General features: G+C 37.8%; 1 protein-coding gene across 3 annotated transcripts in view; it reads left to right on the top strand.

The window, feature by feature from the left end:
• Gfrl (Glial cell line-derived neurotrophic family receptor-like) overlaps nt 1-22,129 on the top strand; it is an 861,280-nt gene that overhangs the window by 531,482 nt on the left and 307,669 nt on the right. For all 3 annotated transcript variants that reach the window (XM_083117425.1, XM_083117426.1, XM_083117427.1), the window contains exon 3: nt 8,238-8,408. In XM_083117425.1, the coding sequence (XP_082973551.1) occupies nt 8,238-8,408 (171 nt within the window). The remainder of the gene's footprint in view (nt 1-8,237; nt 8,409-22,129) is intronic.

A 22,129-nucleotide genomic window follows, 5' to 3' on the forward strand; every position in this document is an offset into this window, starting at 1 on the left:
CCATGCAGAAAATGCAACCGCTCCTTTTTTCTGACTCTATTCGTGCATTGTGACAGTGACTGTTTTACGAAGTGACACTGTTTTCGTTTTGTAATGGGCAGAGTTTGAAGGTAATTCCTTAGAGTGCTTTTTGCTTCCCGTTTCCGGAAGGCGATGTTCCGGCGAAGCAAGGCACATCAAAAGTAACTCGAGTGCCGGAAATGTCATTGATAACGACACGACTTGTACAGTTCCATGCAAAATTTCGTTGTAACTGGCTGGCCATAGGAAATTGATTTTCTTTAAATCGTGTATTGAGCTAAAGACTGTAAATCAGTAGTAACCTCACCCACAGTAGAATTTTGTTTATCTTTAGCTCAGATTTAGTAACTCCTGAATTACGACTTTTAATGTGTATATGACCTATTTTGTTCCTGATTATACACCAGTTTTTTGACTATGTAAAAGGTAACATATACACGTACACTAACACTTGTACTGTATAGAATTGTTTCAAATATATAACACTGTTATTATTTACCACATGCGTAGCGCCAATGAACTATTGTAATCACTCACTTGACGAAGACAACAAACATCCGTGAAAATCAATTTGTCGACTAATCATTCATTATAAAATCTGTAAAACTTTCATAAACTTGAAGTAAGGACATGGATCCGTTTAGGTCCATCAAGTAGGCTGAGAGTGAAGTGTAAAATAAAAGAATAATTCATAGCTCCTCTATTATTTTCAATAGAGTATATCTAGTCCAGTTGAGTGTGGTAACACTCTCTCTTGCAAATTACATATGATTAATTTTAGATTTTAAAGTCCACTATATGCACAAATGGGCTAACTGGGATTGGATCTACAGTTTAAAGTTAGATTATTGGATTAAATAAGTAGAAAATGGTTACTTTTGTGTAAGCTATAGATCATTTCCGGCATTAAGTGAAGCTCTTTTTAATATGTTGATTTGTTCTTTGAACTCGATAAGAATCAGGATTAAGGATTCCAGACTTTGATGGTGAATATATATTTTTTTATTGGAAATTTGGAAAATCGCCTTTAATATATATATATTTACATTTGGAGCCACTTGAAAGACTTACTAGTTTACAAGACACCGGTAAACTCGCAAGAAGAACTCAGCGAGAGGATCTTAATAGCTGGTCAACACATCAAGGACACCATCACATAACGAGTTACGAGACCAAATGTCCGTGAAATCCAGCGTAATTCGTAACGGAGGTGCCCACTTTGAGCAAGACGTGTAATGTTCTTTAATTGTTTTGTTCATTGATTCAATTCACATGAAGATGAATGAAGTATTATTTCTTGTACACAAATGTGAATGTTAGAAACATTTGTACCTTGTTGGATAGCAGATGACACAAGGAAGTAATTAAAGTAATTTGTACGCTTCGTGTCATACCATTTTTGTTATTAATACGTTGCCAAGTAAAGTAAGAGTGCATTTTTTTTATCATCACTTGTAAGTTTAGACCCACCCGGTACTTTCATGTGTTTGTTATTTGGGAAAAACTTTTTTTTAAACGAACCACTTATTTGTTAGCTATCAGAAAACGCTGAAATAAGTTCCATACGATGAGCAGTTTTTCTCAATTCATCTTTTTATGTGGAAAATTGTCATTTTTTAAAGAAACAATAGAAAATCGATTATCTCGAAAACTACTAATTTTCGGAAGGGGTATCATATGGTCAAATTTATTGCAAATTGTCTCTACTTTAACCCCTTTCAGGGAATACATCTAATTACCAGTCACCCTGTATATATATATAGTAATGTTGCTGTTATATTAATTTGTGTAAATGTATTCGCATTTACATGTTAGCATAAGAATCTTATTCTTAATGGATTATCCTTTCCGTCTGGTCGAAGTGGACCCTTCATTACAATCATATGTTAATTTAAAACAGGTCAACAGTTTGAGATTATGAGTTTTCAGTGCGAATTTAACTCATTAAATATTTTGGTCAGTTACTTAAAGCTTACAGACTCTGCTTGATTATATGCACAACTAATCAAAAAGTGTATCCTGAAGTAAATAATGTGATCACATACACACTAAAATATAAATGGCGTATAGTAACGCTTTCGCCTTGTATGTGTGGTCACAAGATGAGTGTGATAGATGGTGACGATTTGCGTGTAAATGAAATAAAATTAATGAAACTTTTTCTTTCCATATGATAGTCGAAAGCGATGACTTGTAGGCATCAGCATGCACCACATGAACTTTTTAAAGATCTATTTACAAACAGATCTTCCTTCCCAAGGCACTTTTTTTCCATCATCGCAGGTGTCGTTTAGAAACTCTCCACTTGCATTCTTTCCGAAATCTATTAGAATTTCAGCACAAAATGAAGTAAGGACAATGCACCTCTGAAATCAATAAACTTCATTTCCGCACCAATTAATCATGTATCATGACAAGTCACATGTCATTACAACAAGAAAGAGAAATATCTTTCTGTGGTCTTCTACGTTGCCAAGGTTCTTTTGTACAGACTCTACAGGTTGTCTGTCTTTTCTTTCTTTAACTGACGAAAGCACCTGTCATCGTTCAAAAGGGTGCTAAAGCGTGTGATGGAGAAACGATCGAAATCCTGCGAGGAACGGCACGAAAAAATTACGATTAGACCATGTTTGCTATCACTTTTCCACGCTAACATCAAGCGTCTTTGTCCGTTTCTCTGTCGGCCATATTATTTCCGTTCGAGACGTCAAGTTATTTTTGCCTCTTATACCAGGGTCCTTATTCCAATGAGTATGTGCGTAAACACCCAGGCTATATTAAAGTTGAAAATTATTATTGGCACAATTACTTGCACGGTATAACAGTGTGATTTGTCTTGTATTTATCATATTCTTACATATCTTCCTTTCTGTCTCTTTAAGCTAATCGTGACAATAATGATTAATGATGTTGATGAAAGACAGTAGCAAAGGAGCACGGTTTCCGCTTCAGGACTCGAACTTGGGACCTTCGGTGTTGATATCATGAGTTCAGCACTTAATGCGCTCGACCACCAAGGCTACTCAATTTATTGTCAAAGTTAAAACTTCGATTTATATTTAATAGAACAGTAAAATCAAAACAACTATAATCATGGACCTCTGCGATGGCATAGTGATATTGTCGTCGCCTTATAATAAAGGGGTCTAGGGTTCGATACCCGGCGGAGGCATATAGTGGTTCGGATCCCACTTTAAAATGTATGTCCAGTCCCGATTAGCCTATCTGTGTATAAAATGGATTTACAAAAACTCAAGTTAGATTCATTCTACATGAGATGATGTCGGGTATTATTCAGTTTCAGTTTTCCTTGGAAAGTTTGTCTTCTTTTGTGTTAGGTATCCGGGTGTAACGGTCATTCCCTTTTTACATTTTGCAGCAGCCTTAATTGCTCGTAGTAGCATATGATCTTATTACTGAACTGATTTAAAAATGGGTTGTTAAGTTGCACGTGAGTATTTTAAATGTTTTGAATTGTTGCTGTTTAATCAAGATATTTGAAGTACATTTTTCTTGCTCAATATGTGGTTCGTATGTACCTTATTCCATTTCGTTTGTGTAACTTTTGCATTTTATTTTCCCTACTTACATCATGTTTCGTCCTCAAGAGTTTTACTCAATATTATCTACTTTATTGAGATTGTAGCTTTAATCAGCATTATGAGCAAATTGCTAGTAAATATTGTTAAAAAGTAAAATGAGAATGAATGGTGCTAATAGAAATGAAATAAAACGTATCCACTTTCCTTACCTGAGATTCAAATCCAAGTTTTATGATCTACACTGTCACTCGTAAACATTAGCTCTGAAATGAAAAAGGTTTGCACCTTCTTAATGTCAGTTATTTATATCAATGACTTGTGTTGTGAAACATTCAACCTGCTAATTTCATCTTTAAGTAAGAATTTACGTGTGAATCGTGCGTGTATTTTTGATGGCATGCGGAACAATTTCTAGCCATTGTGTTGTTGTTTTTTTTAAGCCAGGTATTCTGAAACTTGTCGGAGTTATGAAAGAAATATAAATAAGTTAACGCAAAGTTCGTTACTTTTCACTTTGTCTTTTGCAATGGAGTGAAAAAATATTACATTTATGATGACATTACTTCCATCACCATAGATACGTGCACAGCAACTATCTTTGGAACTGGTTCATCAACTGAAAACTCTCCGTGACACCAAAGAATCACTCGCAAATTTCTGTTAATTTTTTACTAAATGTAGTGCCTTCCCAATTAATTTCTTTAAACTCGAGTGCATTATTTTCTAGTAGTAGAATTTATAATAAAGGAGTTTTGATAGAGCAACTTTATTACGGTGAGCTTTACAAGTATGCATTGAATTTTAGATTGTTTTATTCATTTAGTTCATTAAAACATTACCCTGAGTATTAATGTAATAAACTCGGGTAATTATATTTTTCATTAACTTGTATATATTTGTTAGTGGAAAGAAAGCTTTCTCTACAGATGTCGTAATAAATATTTATTTTTCCAGCAACGTATTTTTATTGCATTGTCTCAATAATTTAATAATTTCAGACTAAATTGCTTGAATTTCAACTTTACAAATATTACTACTCGTATCGCATGGACATTAATTATCAGATTATGCCTGTTTAATTTGTGATACTTGTACGAACTTGTTGGACGAATTTATAATCGCCAAATCGATTGATATGCTGATTCATATTCATCAAGATAAGAACTGTGTTTGCATGTTGAATTAATACAAAACAAATGGATTCATCTCAATTCATTTCGCATTCAATCATAGAGTTGTGGTTTCTGTGTAACGTTTTTCTGCTATAAAGCTCCAATTTCTTTTACATCAGCCGATAAAACGGAATTGTCTCTGTCTTTCAGTTCACAATGTAGAGCAAGCATATCTTATTCTCGTTTGTAGATTTCTATGAATTATCTTTCGTCTTTTCATGTGTGAGGCTCATTTTAGGTGATAAACTTGCAGTGATGTTTTCGTGATGGAATAAAGAAAACAGTGCAAAGAAGCGGCAGAAACAATACGTTTATCCTGAGTAAAACACTCAGATTGTTAAGCGAAGAACTTGTTCAACTTCCTAAAATGTCGATTGCGCATGCAATTGTTCAACACAAAGAGATAATTGGTTTACTAATTGTCAAGAATATAATGCACATGTCAGCTGGCCAGGGCATTTGCACACTTCATGTAATAGGGTAAAGGAGGGGAAGTTCGCCACCAAAATGCTTTACATTTTTTTCTTCTAAACGAATTGGGGGAGAAGGACAAAATTTATACGATACAAAAAGTAGTCATTGTGGATTATGAGGAATATAACATAAGCACTGTGTTACTTATACTTATGACGTAATATTAAAAATACTAAAATGAGAAAAAGTGGCGAAATTCCCGCCACATGCTGGGAAATTCGCCATATAAGTTATTACCTATCATTTAATCAGATTCTGAATCGGAAGCAAGTGCGTCACCATCATCACACATTGTGAACAAACCACACGCTTTTACTGAACCTTTGTCGCGGTCCTCATGAAACCATTGTTGGCAAATTGAGCATTGGTACCAATCCACTTTGTTACCTCTGTGATTCAAGTAATCATCGCCACAGTCACCACAAAATGTTGACTTGATTGCCACATTTTCTGTTACTCGGGCGAATTTACCAGCAAATGCATAGTCGAAAGAAAACAACTTATGTTTACTTGTACATGCAAATCTTTTCACGGCATTCTTACGGTTTGGGGTTACGATATCAATAATTAAAAGGAAGATAAATAATTCTTATGAAATGACAATTTCCAACGTAGTATTGAAATTTGGCACCTTTCTTTGTCTTCTGTGTAGACGCAACTTTGCATTCCAAACTGTACTGCTTGTTTGCTAGTTCGCTCACCATACTGCAGATGTCAGTGGAAACAAGGCACATGTTACTTGATTTTTTATAGGCATCACTGAGTGTTTCCAACCGATGGTTTTTATCTACGATTATAAAAACCACAAGTACGGCGAAATTCCCAGCATGGCGAACATCCCTTCTTTTACCCTATAAGAAAGGCCACATCTGAAAGGCTACGAGATAACAGTCATTCATTCATTTAAAGGCAACTGTAATTGAATTGAATTGGTGTTTTAAGTCCACTTTATGCACAGTAAGGCTAATTGGGACTGGACCTACAGTTTAAAGTGGGATCCGAACCACTTGTGTCTCCACCGGGTATCGAACCCGGGACCCCTTGATTACAAGGCGGCAACGCTACCACTGCGCCATAGGGGAGGCTCCCAAAGACAACTGTAAAAACGTAATAGTAAATTTAGCGTGAATCCAGTTTTCGGAATACTAACTACCAACTCTATAGCCTTGTTCAACCCGAAGGTTTTTGGCTGCAGCAACACAGGCCTTCCATCTGTCCCTATCCTGAGCAAGATCTATTCACTCTTTTCCACCCTCGTATTGCTGATTCTTGCCATATCTTTTTTACAGTGCAGAGTTGCCATCTCTACGCCAAGCCCCCAATATGAGTGGAGGACCACACCTGTCGTTGGTCAGCGGATCCCTCGGATCTAGCTGGGAGGGCCACAGAGTAGTCCACCAACCATACGCCACCTCTGCCAATTGTGGGACGCTCATAGAACCATGACAGGATAGCTCTATAAATCCCAACAGAACAAAATTTTGACCAGTTCACTCTGTTGGTTAACTAACTGCAGTGAACAAGCCACTGGACGATGGGGTCATCACATCCCTACGCCAACAGTTTTCGGGATACTATCAATAATGATCATGACAAGATGAGGAAGCATATAAATTGATTTTTTCAAAACAAATTCTTGTAAATTCAATAAAATTAAAGAAATATTATTCTGGCTGTTCTGACTCCAGAATATTATTCGATATTAGGTACGAGGTACATATACAGATGTATCGTACTTTGTTTTTCAGCAATGAACTGTGGGATGTTGCAGAAAGTAAATAAAATTTTAAGTATACATTCTTTGATCTAGAGATTAGACCAAACCTTCAATGTTTGTTCAGAACTGTAATTAGCAATCCCAGTCATAAATCCGCAAAAAAATGTTAATCTACTGTTGTTTTGAAATTATATTAAATACATAATTTTAGCAAGATTTTTTTTTATGCCAAGCAGAAATCAAGGTAACCCTGCTCTATACCCAGTGAAGGCACCTTGGCCAGTGATTAGAAATCCATTTAATAGTGTAGGTCCAATTCAGATTAGCCTATATGAGAATAAAGTGGACAAGCTTTGACAATGTCATACTAGTAAAATGGTTCTTATGAATGAGTATTTTTTTATCGTTATGTGGCACGTCAACCACAATACACATCCCAATATGGAACAGTTGAAAATAAATATTTTACATATACCGGGTGATCCGTTTGAGACGTCAGAAAAGTAAACCTTTATACACAAGAGGTTAATGTACGTATCTCCGAGCAGCATGTTGTAATATAAGCAGAAAGGATGTAAGTTTCGAATGAGTGGAGGTTTACACACTTCAGCCACATGGCGGCGCTAATGTGCATGGTAACAAAGGTGGCGATCACGTCACAATAGCGCACACAGTATGTCGTATGGAATGCAAAATTTTCGAGTAGTACATGCATGCTACTGCCGCCACGCAGCTGAAGTCAGTAAACCACCACTCATTCGAAACTTACATCTTTTCTGCTTATATTGCAACATGCTGCTCGGAGATACGTACATTAACCTCTTTATAAAGGTTTACTTTTCTGACATCTCAAACAGATCACCCGGTAGAATTAGAGAATACATGACATGACGTTTTATGGGTTTCCTTTTTATTTTCTATGACATTTTATCAATGAATATATATATATATAACACACACAGGTTAATACTCGTTATGCAATATAGATATAATTGTCTGCATGCTAAAGATATGTGCGTAAAAATAAGCGGGACGTTACAGATCTACTAAAATGCCGGCAACTGCGCCATGCCTCGTCGTCTGAAGTCACACGCTATCTCGGCCCCGAGCCAAAATGAACGCATTGTATGTATGTGTGTATATATATATATATATATAAATGAATATGTATTATATATATACATATTACATTCTTATATACATGCAAGGTATGTCATGTATCATTGTTAAAATAAGAGATTAAAAGATCTGTTTATTTCTAGTATGTTCTAATGCTTACGTTTCTCACTGTAATCTTTCTTCTGATTCCAGTGGCCTGCTCCACTGTTACGGTCACGAAATGCCAAGCAGCACTACGGACACTGCAGGCATTTCCTTTCTTCCGACCCACCTGCCTGTGCAGGGAACCACAATTGGACCCCGCTTGCAACTCCTTCCGGGACTTCCTCTTCGACCACCCCTGCATCTACGTTTCGAAGAAAGGTAAGTACTTTCAGTCCACGTGGCTTAACGAAACTTCTCTAGGAAGACATTTGTTTAGTCTTGATTACGAATGGTCGGAGTGATACGCTCAAGTTCTCACTGCCCGTCTCTCTCCGAGCATTACTACCACAGGAAGTTCTTGGTGCGTGCGACGCTTCAAACTTTGCTGAAATCTGCTTTGCATTTCGACCATAAAGAACAACACTTTAGTAGGATCGGAAAATATATCGTTCTGAAACTCAAAGAAACAATCTCAGAGGATTAAAGGTAATTTGTTCAACGTAATGAGTCTTTAAATGCGTGGACTGAAATTAAAATCAAATTCTCTCACTCCATGCAAATAGTATTCTTGGAAAGATTTAAGTCTATTTTTAGTGTATTACTGAATATATATATATATGTGTAACAATATAAGCCAGAGTTTCGCTGGGAAAATAAAAGCAATTTAATATCATGTACCGAGTCGAGGAATTAGATTTTAGACGGTGTCGAACTCCGAAGTTGAAATAATATGCAATTTTTGTCAGTTACTGGCTTCAGGTCCTTGTTTGGTGTAGTTTTGTTATACATTTCAACTCTGCGCTCGAAACTGAGACTGTGTGTATCAGAAACGTTCAACAGTGTTCTTGCATAATATAAAGCTTTAATTATATCATCAAAATACCAATTATCACCCAACCAGTTCAAAATACGATGTCTATTCATAAAGTATCCAAACTCATTCGTGCGCGTTCGTGATTATTTTCCCACCAGTACAGAGCGTCAGTACCTGACAGTCAGCATGTGAGTGTAGTGAACGCCCGTGGGATTTTCATTTAACGCCGTGAAGTGACAGAATGAATTGAGCAGCGGTATTGAATAAAATTTTGCCAAAAGCTTATTGACCCAAGTGGAAACCATTCGAAAGATTCAATAGGCTCTCGGCGACAATGCCATGGGCATCACACAAATTAAGAAGTAGTGTAACATCTTGAAAAATGACGCACGTCGGTGGAGAGCAAACCGCCTTCCGGTAGGCCTTCAACAATCCGTAATGACAAGGTGATTGAACAAGCGAGGACTTCGGTTATGCAAGACCGTCGTGTCACCGCCCGATAGCTTGCGGACGAGATTGAGATAAGCATTGGCTCGGTGCATTCAATTTTGAGACAGAATTTGTGCATGCGGAGTTCGTGCCGAAGTTGCTAACGACGGAGAAGAAGCAGCTCGCACCTGATTCAGGCTTTTTAGCCAGTACAGCGTTACTTTGGTTCGTCATGCTTCCTACTCTCCCGACATGGTTCCTTCTGATTTTTGCCTGTTCCATAAGCTGAAAATGCCGCTGAGGAGGACCCGATTTGAATGACAAGAAAACATGCGTAACTCGACGGCCCAGCGATACTTCATTCTCAAAGAAGCCTTCCAGAAATACCTCCAACAATGGAGGGACCGCTGGGAGAAATCTGTGCATTCCCAAGAAAGATGTATTTTAAAGGGGAGGAGGCTATTGTTTCAGACATCCATATGAGTAACCGTATTTTTCTCATCAGCTGATAGTGCCAAATGTAATGAGTTCAGTCTAAGGACGGGAGAAGAAGAAAATTTGATTTGATTTTCAATATTTTCTTTAACAAAATGACATGGATGATTTGGTTAGGCAATTCTTACTAATACGATGCTTGGCATGTGAATTTAATTAAGCTACGGTAACTGAAGTCAAAAAACATGAAACGAAAATAACACTGAGGATACGAGGACATGGTATGGTATAATACCAGCATAAACTACAAACGCAATCTACAGGGGAGACTGAAATCTGGCAAAATGTTCGTAAAAATTTACCACTGCATAACTAGCTCCGGTTACGTGAAATTATATTCGACCTCATACTCTTTATTATGTGGCAAAGAACACATGCATGCTTTTGCGACTGACGATAGTCAACCTTCGTGGTCTATCAGTTAGAACATTGCGCTTTGAAGCCAGGAGTTTTCGTTCGTACTCTGGGTAAGACATGGACATATTTCTGTCTGTGTTTTCATCAATTTTAACAGCTATGGAGAAATATGGTAGATTTTTACTATGGTATGTTGCACTTTGAATACAGAAATATGTATCTATGTGTGTGCGTACGTATGTGTGTGTGTGTGAGATAATACATGCGTTATGACAACAGTATATTATCTGTTTTCTTTCTCCATGTTTACGATAGAAATATCTTTACATTTTACTAAAGCTGTAGGTCTGTTTCAGAATTCTGAAAAACGTAAAATACTGAAGTATCTTTAAATGGGCTTTAATTGTGGTAGTTTTTTTCAACATGGTTTTTCATCCTGTTGGTGTAACAATCTACCTTCCTAGATCATTTGTGTCTATGAGAATGAGATAAGAGCCGGTGCTGTAAAATAGAGCAGTCACATAGAAGGAACATTCACATGCCTTACACGAAATTCGAGGGAATCTGCGTTAGGTTATTGTTTCTAAACCATTGCAAGTTCTAACAGAGAGAAGAGGATATAAATTGAATCGGCAGGTTTAAGAAGGGAATAAGTCTAAAAAGTAAATTTGTGGGAAATCAAGAAAAACTGTATAAGTAGGAGAGTGTGCGTCCAAGAAAAACAAAATTCGTACTGGAACGTGAGAACACTGCGTAGGTATAGAGGAGTACGTGAAAAACAATGTACATGTAACCAGAACTTGCATAAAATGTAAAAAAGGTGGTGGATTTATTTCCTTCTTACTAAAACGTATAAAGTTTTTGCTGGGGAAAGAACGGAAATAAAGTGTACAATGGAAAAGAAAATATATTATCGTGTAGTTTGCAACACGAAAGTGCACAATGGAATGAATAATACAAAATAATGCCCAAATTTTGAAACTTTGAAGGCAAGTCAAACAACAAACACTCATTCATCCACCGACTGATCTTCATCGTGGTGAGAAGTTGTAGGCCAAGTTACTATGACGTCGTAGAAAGATTTTTGTCGTCTGGAATGTAGGGGATTATTTTCCTAACATCATTCACTTTTTTTCGTTAATTGGTAATGTGGCATTGTAATAGGTCCGGGATTCATTTCCTTCTTACACCTTACGTTGATTTCAGGGTTCGATATCTTGCTCTAGGGACGGCTTTTTATATATTTCTTCACACTCACGTGCAGAGCGACGCTTTCCGATAATGTCGAGTACAAAAGGCCATTTTGCTATTTTTTTGTCTTCATTCCCTTCTTAAACCTGCCGATTCAATTAGAATGATCGAACAGGTTGCGAGTCATACTTGGAGCTCTGATTTTCGGTAGCATTAAGTTATAAAATATATATAAAAATAATGGTGGAGGATTTTACTTCGCTTCTGCCACTTTTGGCTAATCACGAAGGTGAGAATGAGTGATGATATGATGACATCATGAACGGACATTCACAAAGAAAACGCATGTCCAGGCCAGTTTTTTGAGTCGGGACTCCTGGCGTCGTAGCGCGATGTGTACATACATAAATACGTAGCCCAATATAATGAAATATGTAGTTAAATATTAACCTGGAGGAAATACGATCGCTCACAAAATTGAGCATACACCTACGTCTGCCTGGAAAAAACACAAAAAATACATGAAGTAAGTATGGAAGCTTTCCTGGCGGCGAATGATAAAATATTATCTCGGGCTATCGACCAGGTGAGTTGTGGAAATGATTCCAAGCTATCGAGAGCCATCGTCACTCTCATCTTCAGGGTAGAAGTCTCGAGTAGCTACTTGCGCAGAGAGACTTATTTTCGGTCACTGGTTGCCGGGATAGAGTGTAGTAGTGTAATATGCCTTAAAACTAACTTTTATTTTCTAAAACAGTGACATGTGAGAAATAATTAATACAAAAACCTGGAAATGATGCTCGCCCCATTCTGCTGAAACCACACACGCCGGATAGGAATAATGTTTCTTCGTAATTCAGGCACAAAGAAGTTGTTTATCATCTCGATGTAAAGCTGTGAGTTCACAGTAACAGCATTCCCATTACGGTCTTCAAAAAAGTAAGGACCAATGACTTGCATTTCCAATAGCACACCTAACTGTCACTTTTGGGCTTTGCAGCGGTGTTTCGTGCAGTTCTCTCGGATTTTCAAGAGCCCATTAACGACAATCCTGTTGATTCACCATACCATTGAGACAAAAATGAGCTTCATCACTCATTAACAAAATCAAGTTGTCATTTTCCTCAAAAAGTGCTTCCATCTGGCGTGCGAAGTTCAGCCGCTGTGCATAGTCCCCTGGTCTCAACTTTTGCACAACGACCAATTTGTAGGGGTGAAAATGCAGGTCTTCATGCAAAATACGCCGTACCGAACGATTGTCTATGCCAAGTTCAGAAGCATGCTCCCGAGCAGAGCGACTCTGACTGCGCAGCAAAGCTTGTCTGACGCGTTCCACATTTTCTGGGGTATGTACTGTTCGTGAGCCCCCACCGGTATTTTATTCATTAATGTACCGCGTGTACGAAGTGCATGAGTCTAACGTAAGATCGTGTTACGAGTAGAAACAGTCTGAATTCGATGGATGTTAAATCGGCGACGAAACTCAAGCTGAACTGTCGTGATCGACTCGTTATTCTTCAACAAACTGTCGTAGGCAAAAACGCGGTGCTCTATCGTCCACGGCGCCATGACTTCACCTGAAAAACAAAAAAATGCTTAGATCCCAAGAACCGAATGGTACCTGCCGGACATCTGTCCCTCTCCATGGGGCTGAGTACTAGCCATTCGAAAAACGTTCGTCCTCTCTCCCTCACCCTGTATGTAGTGCCAAAAAATTGCGCCCTAGCCATTTTCTTTCATCCTGAAGACGTTTAGATGTAATTCTTGCATGTTCGAGAAAATTCACTTGAGTCAAAAAAGGCAATTTTACGACGGGTAGTTTGTTATGTTTATTTATATTAATAGTAAACATTGTAGATGTGTTTACATGTTGGATCATCACTGTTAAGAATCTTTACATTTGCCCAATATAAAGTTATACTTTATACTATAAAGTTATAATATGCTCCTTAATTGATTCAGTGAGACTTAATAGAAAGCAGTTTGTGACTTATGTGCCTTTTCCCGAACACCCCATTCTCTGTCCCGCGTATCTCTGGAGCAAGCGAACGATTGATTGATTGATTTAGTTTATTTTACTTCGCGTTTTGTGCCTCTTGGCTAATTTGCGAAGATGGGAATGAGTGATGTAATGATGAAATTGATGAATGGACATTCACAAACAACCAAGCCCGACCGGGATTCGAACCCGGGACCCTTGGCGTCGCAGCGCGATGTGCTAACCACTCGGCCACAGGGTCGGGCGGCAAGCGAACGAAAGCAAGTCTCTGCGCAAGTAGTGACGCAAGACGGCTCCACCAATGAGCATGTGAGAGGGAATGGGATTGCGTGGTGAGATAGAAAGCGACTGCAGTTATCAGCTTGTTCAGCAGCGTGTACTGCTTCGCTCTGCCTACTCGATCCTCCCCTTCTCTGCAGCTACGAGCGGCCTTGCTCCAGAGATAGATGGGACAGAGTACAGAATTACCATTGTAGGTCTCAGTGGTTTAGTGATTAGCGTTGCGTAGACGGTTGTTGGTGTTGTTACCTTATCTATTTCATAAGGTCCATACATCATCGCCACGGTTAATCTAGAATGGTAAAATAGCGGTGTTAAAATAACTTAAATATATTTCAAGTCCAATTTCCCCGACCAAGTTATGGCAAAGCTCTGGGCTACCAAACTCTATGTGCCACAGTGACAGAATTGCGGACCTTTCTCCCTTCTTACCACGGATGAATTACAGCCTACTTAACCTGCATGCAGATAACTTGGCGTTCGTTGCAAGGTCATGCTACCATGTGCCGTTACGTATCACGGCTGGTTATAAGCACGCAAACTTCTTATCAAAGAAAGCAGTAAAAACAAAAAAGGCATACACACACGCGCGAATAGCGTGACATTATGAAGCCACTTGCGCATGCGACGTTCGCAGTTTGGCTGTGTTCGAAGATACCTTAGCCCGAAACCTGATTTGCACCTCTGGACTTTCAAGCTGTTGATTCTTTGACCTTTCGGTGCCCGTGCTAAGTGGTATTGGCTCTCGTGTAGCCCTTTCAAGTGGCGGCATCGATCGTGTCTCCTTTCGTACCGTTATGATTAACTAGAAGTACAGTCACCGGCAATATAAATGGGACATCTAGATCCTAAAATGCTCCCTTTCCTGCAGTGCGTTATGTGTGTTGCCTAACTCTACGGCGGTGGTAGAAGCTGGCATTGAAAAATTTGCTATTAAAATCCACTTATCGCCGTAGAGTTTGGCAACACACACATAACGCCTTGGAGGGAAGGAAGTATTTCAAGATTTTGATGTTCCATTTTTTATTGCCGGTGACTGTACGAGTTAAAAAGTGTGTTTTCTCGCTTTTTTCACTCATGTTTAAAGGAAAAATTTCAAGATGAAAGCGTTCTTTGAAAATTATATACTCGTGTATGTGTTTAGGTTAATGCCCACTTAATATTGTACCAGCCGCCTTGATGGCAGCGGATATTAAGTGGTCGACTTACGGTTTCGCCAACAAAGGGTTCGGGTTGGAGTCCTCACCTGGGCATGGGTGTTTCTTTGTGAGTGTCGTTTCAAAAATGTCATATATTCATAATTCATACCCATCGTTGCGAATAGCCAAAGTTGGCAGGAACGCGACTAGGAAAATATAAACAATTTGTACAGTGCCGTTGTCAGGGACTAAGTGGAAAAAAGTTGAAATTCCCACAATTTACACTTTATTCTGAAAAACAACTCCCATCATGCATTTCCTCTGGATTTTTACCCATTACCTGTTTTGTCTGCCGAAAAGGTATGTAAATTATAGGGTTCCATAACAACCATTATTTTCTCCGGATTGTACAGTCACGGACAGTTCTTGGTTGTAACTATCCCATTGAGAGTCAGTAGGATTGTTACAATCCAGAACTGTCCCAACAGTTACGATGCATTTCTTGTCTACCGTTTACCTGTAAAGTCATATCTTTCCTTCAAGCATATCCTGTCAAAGTCCAATTCAATGCAAACTATTTTTCATTTTTTTGTTTACATACAAAAAACTACTTTTCCTAGTTCGTCGCTAGTTGTGTATGAGAAGAAATTCAAACGAAAGCAAAAGTATTTTCCTTCTCTTTAAGGTATTTACTATTTAACATTTAGGAAAAAATTCAACACTGAATATTGGCACACTTTGTATACATAATACCACAAAGAATATGGAATATGCAGAGACCTGTCTTATTCTCTTTTGCATTTTCTCAGTTAGAATGTGCATTGAGATATGCATATTTGTAAAGACCTAACATAGTGATTGACAGAATAGAGTAAGGCTTTTGTATAGATCAAAAATGAAAGTATTTGTACTTACATTGAATCGAATGTCATGACAAATGTTTCCTAGGCTGCATCAAAGAAATAAAGTTTTGAATTTCTTCCTTCTCACCCTCCCATTTTTTGACAATATACATAAACATTATTTATTCAAAATTTCAGCTCAATCTAATAATATTTAGAGGTCGAGCAACACCATCGATTTTTTATTGCATATTAGCAGAATAGACAGATGATGGATAATGTATTACCTAATGTACAGTGCTGTTATAATAAATATCAGTAAAGGCAAAAGGGTATAATGTTAAAAGTTGTGAGCTGTGTTCTGTGTTTTTTGCTGTGTGTGTTTATCCGGTCTACACATTATGTCGAGCCGCGGTAGTCTAGCCGGTTGGGCTTCTGACGCGGGAGACGCGGGTTTGATTCCCGGGGTGAGTGATCCAAGGTCCGAATTTTTACGGCCTCGTCCCCCGCATATAGCGGCTCTCTCGGATTCACTCACCCTTAAATCAATTGGATTTCTGGGGGCAACCCTGGAGAGTAAAGGCGACCGGAGCGTGGTGCTGATCACAACAGCTTCGAAATGGCAGAGACAGAAAATCTGTGGGGTCCTACCCCTACATCCCCTAAATGTGCCTTCATGGCACGGTGCTATATGCATGGAGAACTTTACCTTTTTGCCTTTACATATTACGTTATGTTAGTGTTTTCAGACTGTGTTTGGAGATCACCGCTCCTTCACTCTATGTACCGACAAGAAGCAATACAATACAATTTACCTGTTAGGAACGGCATAAGAGAGTGAAATTAAAGGGAGTAAACTCCCATGTAATCGGCAAATTCTAAGTAATTTTTTTGCCACCTTAAAACACTGAATTAGACTATTCGAGAGAGTTCACGAGCTGTGGTAAGAGAAGTTGCGAAGCTGAAAAAGCTTTTTGGTACGTGGAGCCGACCAAAACACCAAAGAAAAGTAGGAAACCAACGAGTGAAACTCTGCGCTCTGATGAAACAGCATTCATGGATAAATTATGTGACTTCTTCGATATTGCTTATACTGATGGCATAAACATGATTAAAATGAACGAGGATAGAGAATTATTTATTGGACAATGAGAATAAGGTCGGCAGGGCTGTACGATGGAAGTAGACAGAAACTTTACTAAAAAAAGAACTCGGAGATGAAAAGAGGAAGACGGCATAAGTGCTCAGAATCGAACGAGAAGATCAGCGGACGTCCACTAGTGCTAATCAATATAAGTGACAGTAAAGAAACCTCGATTTGATTGTGTGTTTTTATATTTAGAGTCGTTTTTCTTCCACTTTTTTGGCTAATAGCGACGATGAGGATGAGTACTGATATGATGAAATTGATAAAGGGACAGGACATTCACAAAAGACACGCATGCCCAGGCCGGGAATCTAACCCGGAGCCCAGGCATAGTAAAAAAAGGGCCACCTTAGAAGATAGTGCTACATTGCAAAGTTTTGGTCGAAACGTGGAAAATTGTGCACTTAGTCACTCGTCCATAACAAGGTAAAGGAAAACTATCTAGTGACTAACATACAAAAAGCCTTTAGATCTAAGGCTAAGACTACCTTGGGGGGTGGAGGGGGCACTGGGATTGAAAACTGACTGATGCAGAATGTATTTGGAAAAGAAAAGGAAAATTGCCTGATAGTATCAGAACCAAACATTGATGATCAACTATTGGAAGAAGAGCAGAAACATTGTCTTCTTCAAATGGTTCCGGAACATCGAAAAGGTACCAAGGTTGTAATAAAAGTATCCTTAAGAAATCATTTCGGAACAGGAGTGAGGTGTTACATATTTTATGTACTTGATTTGTCTTTCATACTTTTGCTGTAATAAATATAAATATTTTGTTTTTATAGATATAAAAATATGTAAAGTAACTATTATTAATCACGCACCCTTGTCCATTAATTACGAAATTTCAATGCGTCTGCGCGACCTCTAAATATAAAACTATTTTGAAAAATTACACAAATAATCTATATATATATATATATATATATACATATATTTATATATTGGCACGAAATGAGAGGGCGAGATCAACAAAAATACAAAGTTTATATTTTTCCATATATTTGAAGCACCCTATTGTTTCCGATTTTTTTTTGTAGGGATATATTAGTCACAAGAAAGACATATTCTGTGATACCAAATCTAACACAATCTGACACATGACATGTACCTTTTTGGAAATAGTATGTGTTTCATTTATAAAAAAATTGGAAGGAATGTGCGTTTGATTTACCCATAATGATGGTTATTGCACCTAGTTGAAGTTGTATTCGTGTAGTTAAATGATAATAAAACGATGTTTCATCGCACCACGGAAACCGCCAATCGGAGAGGGCTACGTGGCGTGTTAGTTTTCCCAACAGTCAATGCACACTGGCTCTGTTCATATTAGTTATGGCTTCCGTGAGGAAAGGGCGCGTAAGCTAAGCTTTTATGACTTAAAAACCCACTCTAAGTAAAGTCAGTGTCTAACACTTTCAGAAGATATATGAACGAGACATTCATTATCCCTTAAATCAACCCTCTTGAAATACTACTATAGAGCACAAGAAATAACAAGCAAGGTTTCTGTATAAATAGAGAATAGTATACTTTTAAAGTGTTTCATTTTGGAGTTACAATATAGACTGTTGTAGGTCGGCACTTTGTAGATTGGCAATTCAATTTCTTTCACACAGTACAAACTGGCAACGTTCTTGGTAAAGTTCACTCACCCCTTCTCCCATACGAAAAAGATAACAATCAACATACCAGACTCAGTGGAGAGTGTTGTCATCAAATAACAAAAAAATAAATCATACAGGCGCACTGATAAATTGAAATTCATTCGTTTCTATTTGAGGAAATATTTAAGTTTCTCCAATCGCTCGTGTTCTCATTTCTTGTAGAATTCGTCTCGAGTAGGAGAAAAGGATCTATTTAAAATAAGGAAAAAAGAAATTCATTTCAGCTTTTATCGAACCAGATAACCCTTTTTGTGAAGCTGCCAATTTCCTCATTCCTGCGCAATTTCATAGGTTTTATTCCTTTCCTCTTGGCCGCTTCGTCACCTCTTTTTTTCTTCTCCCTCCCTCCCTCTCTATCTCCCTCTTCCTCTCCCTCTTTGCCCTTTTACGAAGTTTCAGCGAACATGTATTGTTTCCTTATGGGCCAATGCTTAGGGAACCGAGAAGAGAGGGGGGAGAAAGTAAGACAGAAGCCTATGAGACCCAATGCGATATGTCTGCCTGAAGAATTTAAGGAAAGGCATTTCTTACAGTCCAAATAATTTTATAATTGAAAGAGCGTTCCATTCGGGAATGGTTCTGGAAAATTGGGATCAACTGGTGTTGACTGGGAAAAAGGGTTAACGGGCGGAGGAGGGGACTTTCTTAAGGTATTTTTCCTGTCACTGCTCCTTGTACCGCTTTCACCTTCCTTCCTTTCTCGTATTCTGATCTGCGTGCTGCTGGAAACGCATCGAAAAAGACACATATAAAGCGTAAAGAAGAAAAGCAGATTTCTCACATCATCCCCCTCTCTTATTTTTTTCAATTCGACATCTTCCTAGAAACCGGTTCACGTCACTGGGCGCGGTTCAATTTATTCTTTTCTAGACGTCTGACGCCATTTTCTGTCAGAAATGAAGAATGGGAATCAGAGACATGGCTGTCAATCACCCCCTTGTTATGCATAATCAGTTGATTATATTTCTAACATTTTTGCTCGAAAGATGAAAGCGGAAAAGATGAGTAAAAGAATCAAATTTCTTTATTATTTTTTTTCAAAATTAGCAAATAACTTGCAGTATATGAAGACAAGTCATGAAACAGACAATTTGATATCCATATACTAGTTCAACACTCTTAATCCATGTGGTATCACGTATTATCGAATATTCATTGCTTTTTCCGAATTTAATTAGAGGCAAATTTAATAGCATTTGTCTTGGTTTATATTTTCACGCATCATGGCAATATTCATTTGTCAAATGCACTTCAAATCTCAATGATATAAAATTATGCATTTGGTCGTGATGAGCAGCGACAAAGGAGCTTCCACGACGTCCTCGAAATTAAAACTCAGAAAGCCCCTGGTTTTGAAGCGCGTTGTGTAGCAAATGAAATCCCAATGGACCGAAGAAAAATTACAGGAAATGTTAGTCACGGAACACGCTTGTTTCTGTAGTATGGATAACGGTATACTCGGGAAAGTACTGGAAACCTAGTTAGTAATGGATTCATCAGTAGAGAACGATGAAAATAACTTTTATGTACATAATATTTGTCAGATAATGGTGTCAGCATGGACACGCCCCTCCCCTGGAAAATGAAGCCAACCAAAAATTATATAATCCAGACATATAATTTCATTTCAGGGACAGTAGTACATGTTAATTATTGCGAGGGCGTTCCAGGAACATGATAACTTCAAACTGAAGCAGAGTTTTTTGAGGGGACAACATTATTATGAGGAGAATGTGCCTAGTTTGTCCCCTCCCTGGGAAAAAAATCCTTTCTTGACCTTCCCTGAAAGATATCCTGCGGACGTCCATGGGTGTCAGTAACATAAAACCTTTGAACTACTAGAGAAAATAATAATGCGAGAACAAAGAAGTTGGTTGAATCCGTTGATGCACCGTAGAAAGTACTGATTTTCAAGACGTAAAAACATTCTGTTGTAGAATATCTAAGAATTGATGTAGAGACGAACCTTTAACCTTTAAGTAGGTAGGTGGCCAAATTGTACACAAGTGGGTAGTAGGGTGCTTACGACACCCCACAGAAAAAATATACTTATAGTTATATTCTAACAATCATAATTGTAGTATGTGTAATTTTACATTATTTGTACGGTTGTAAGATTGCGAATAATGAAAATAACTAAATTTGAAACTTTTTAAGGACATTGTTATAATTTTCCTTCTATTTTTAGGGACAATTCCTTATTTTATTATATTTTTTTTACTTTTCCTTCCAAACAGAATACACAATAGTTACTGAAAAGTAGCATATCTATTAAAAAAAAGGAACGAGGATTTATATTTAATCATTACTAATTAAATGGTAACACATGAACATGAATTTGAGGCTACAAAAAATATACAAAACAGATACAGGCCTATAATTTTTGAATATCACTACAGTTTACCTAAAGAAAACTTGTCAGATAAGGATCTCCAAGAGCATTTACACTACTAACTACGTCCAATAACTCTAATAGCTTTTTGACACGTTCCTGTTCTTTCTTGTATTCCATTTCCAAGAAAAGAAAAGCCACAAGTATTGCAACACTCGAGCAAAATAAAGTTTGAAACAATACGCAAGTAGGTAGGTGGGGTGCTGATAACACCCCAGAATGCGGAGTTCTTTTGTTATTGTGGACCAGCGCACAACAATCAGGCGACTAAAAGACCTACCCCTCAAGGAGTAAACAACATGAAGGTAACGGAAAGATGAACAGTGTTGCCAATTTATAAGACTATTTTTTTTAACAAGTTTTAGACCTGGAGTGTTGTGGTCACCCCACATACCCACTTAAAGGTTAACATCACTTGGCCTGATATCTGGTAATATGTCTTCAAATGACACTAATTTCATCCAGATCAACCACCACAAAAATATATATCCTACTTTTGTAATCGAAAATTAAACCGATAGAGTGTTTTGGGGATAGTCCGACACTTTTAAGCTTCCGGCGCTGTAACTCAGTTGAGAAACACGAACGAAGCACAACGTCAGTTGGAGTTGAATGATTAAAGTTTGAACAATGTCCAAACAGCAGGGCCTTTATATGTTGCGTATGTTTGCATAGATATGCATGCATAAGCCAGGTAAGTTGTCTAGTAACACATTGAAAACATAGCCATATGTAAAATCAGGATTGTAATTGCTAAGCTTTAAATTCAGAGAAATACGAAGGGAACCATTGCATCTGCTTTATACCTTGTCCAGCTACAACATGATAAAATAAACTTTTGCTTGTAGTGTTTCCAAACAAAGGATTTAATTAATAACTATGCCCATGTCGTTTCGAGGCACTTCCGACATTCAATTTGGGGCGATTTCGACACTTTTCTTATTTGTTTCCATTTGTCAGTTTTACTTAATACTGACGAATATTATACTTGTCAACAAGCTCAGAACTGTCTTATTTATTACATTTTATTTAAATAGTCTGAAATTACAGAAAAATCAAATACAGTTGGCTGCCGGAAAATATGAAGTTTGCGGTTGAAGATGTAAGAAATTAAATGGAATGGCTCTCACAACTGCAACTCGAATGTTTCATTTGCTGAAGAACACCTAGGATGTCCTACGTTCTCCGA

Source organism: Lepisma saccharinum, chromosome 2 (assembly GCF_977018435.1).
Source record: "Lepisma saccharinum chromosome 2, izLepSacc3.1, whole genome shotgun sequence".
Classification (NCBI taxonomy): domain Eukaryota; kingdom Metazoa; phylum Arthropoda; class Insecta; order Zygentoma; family Lepismatidae; genus Lepisma; species Lepisma saccharinum.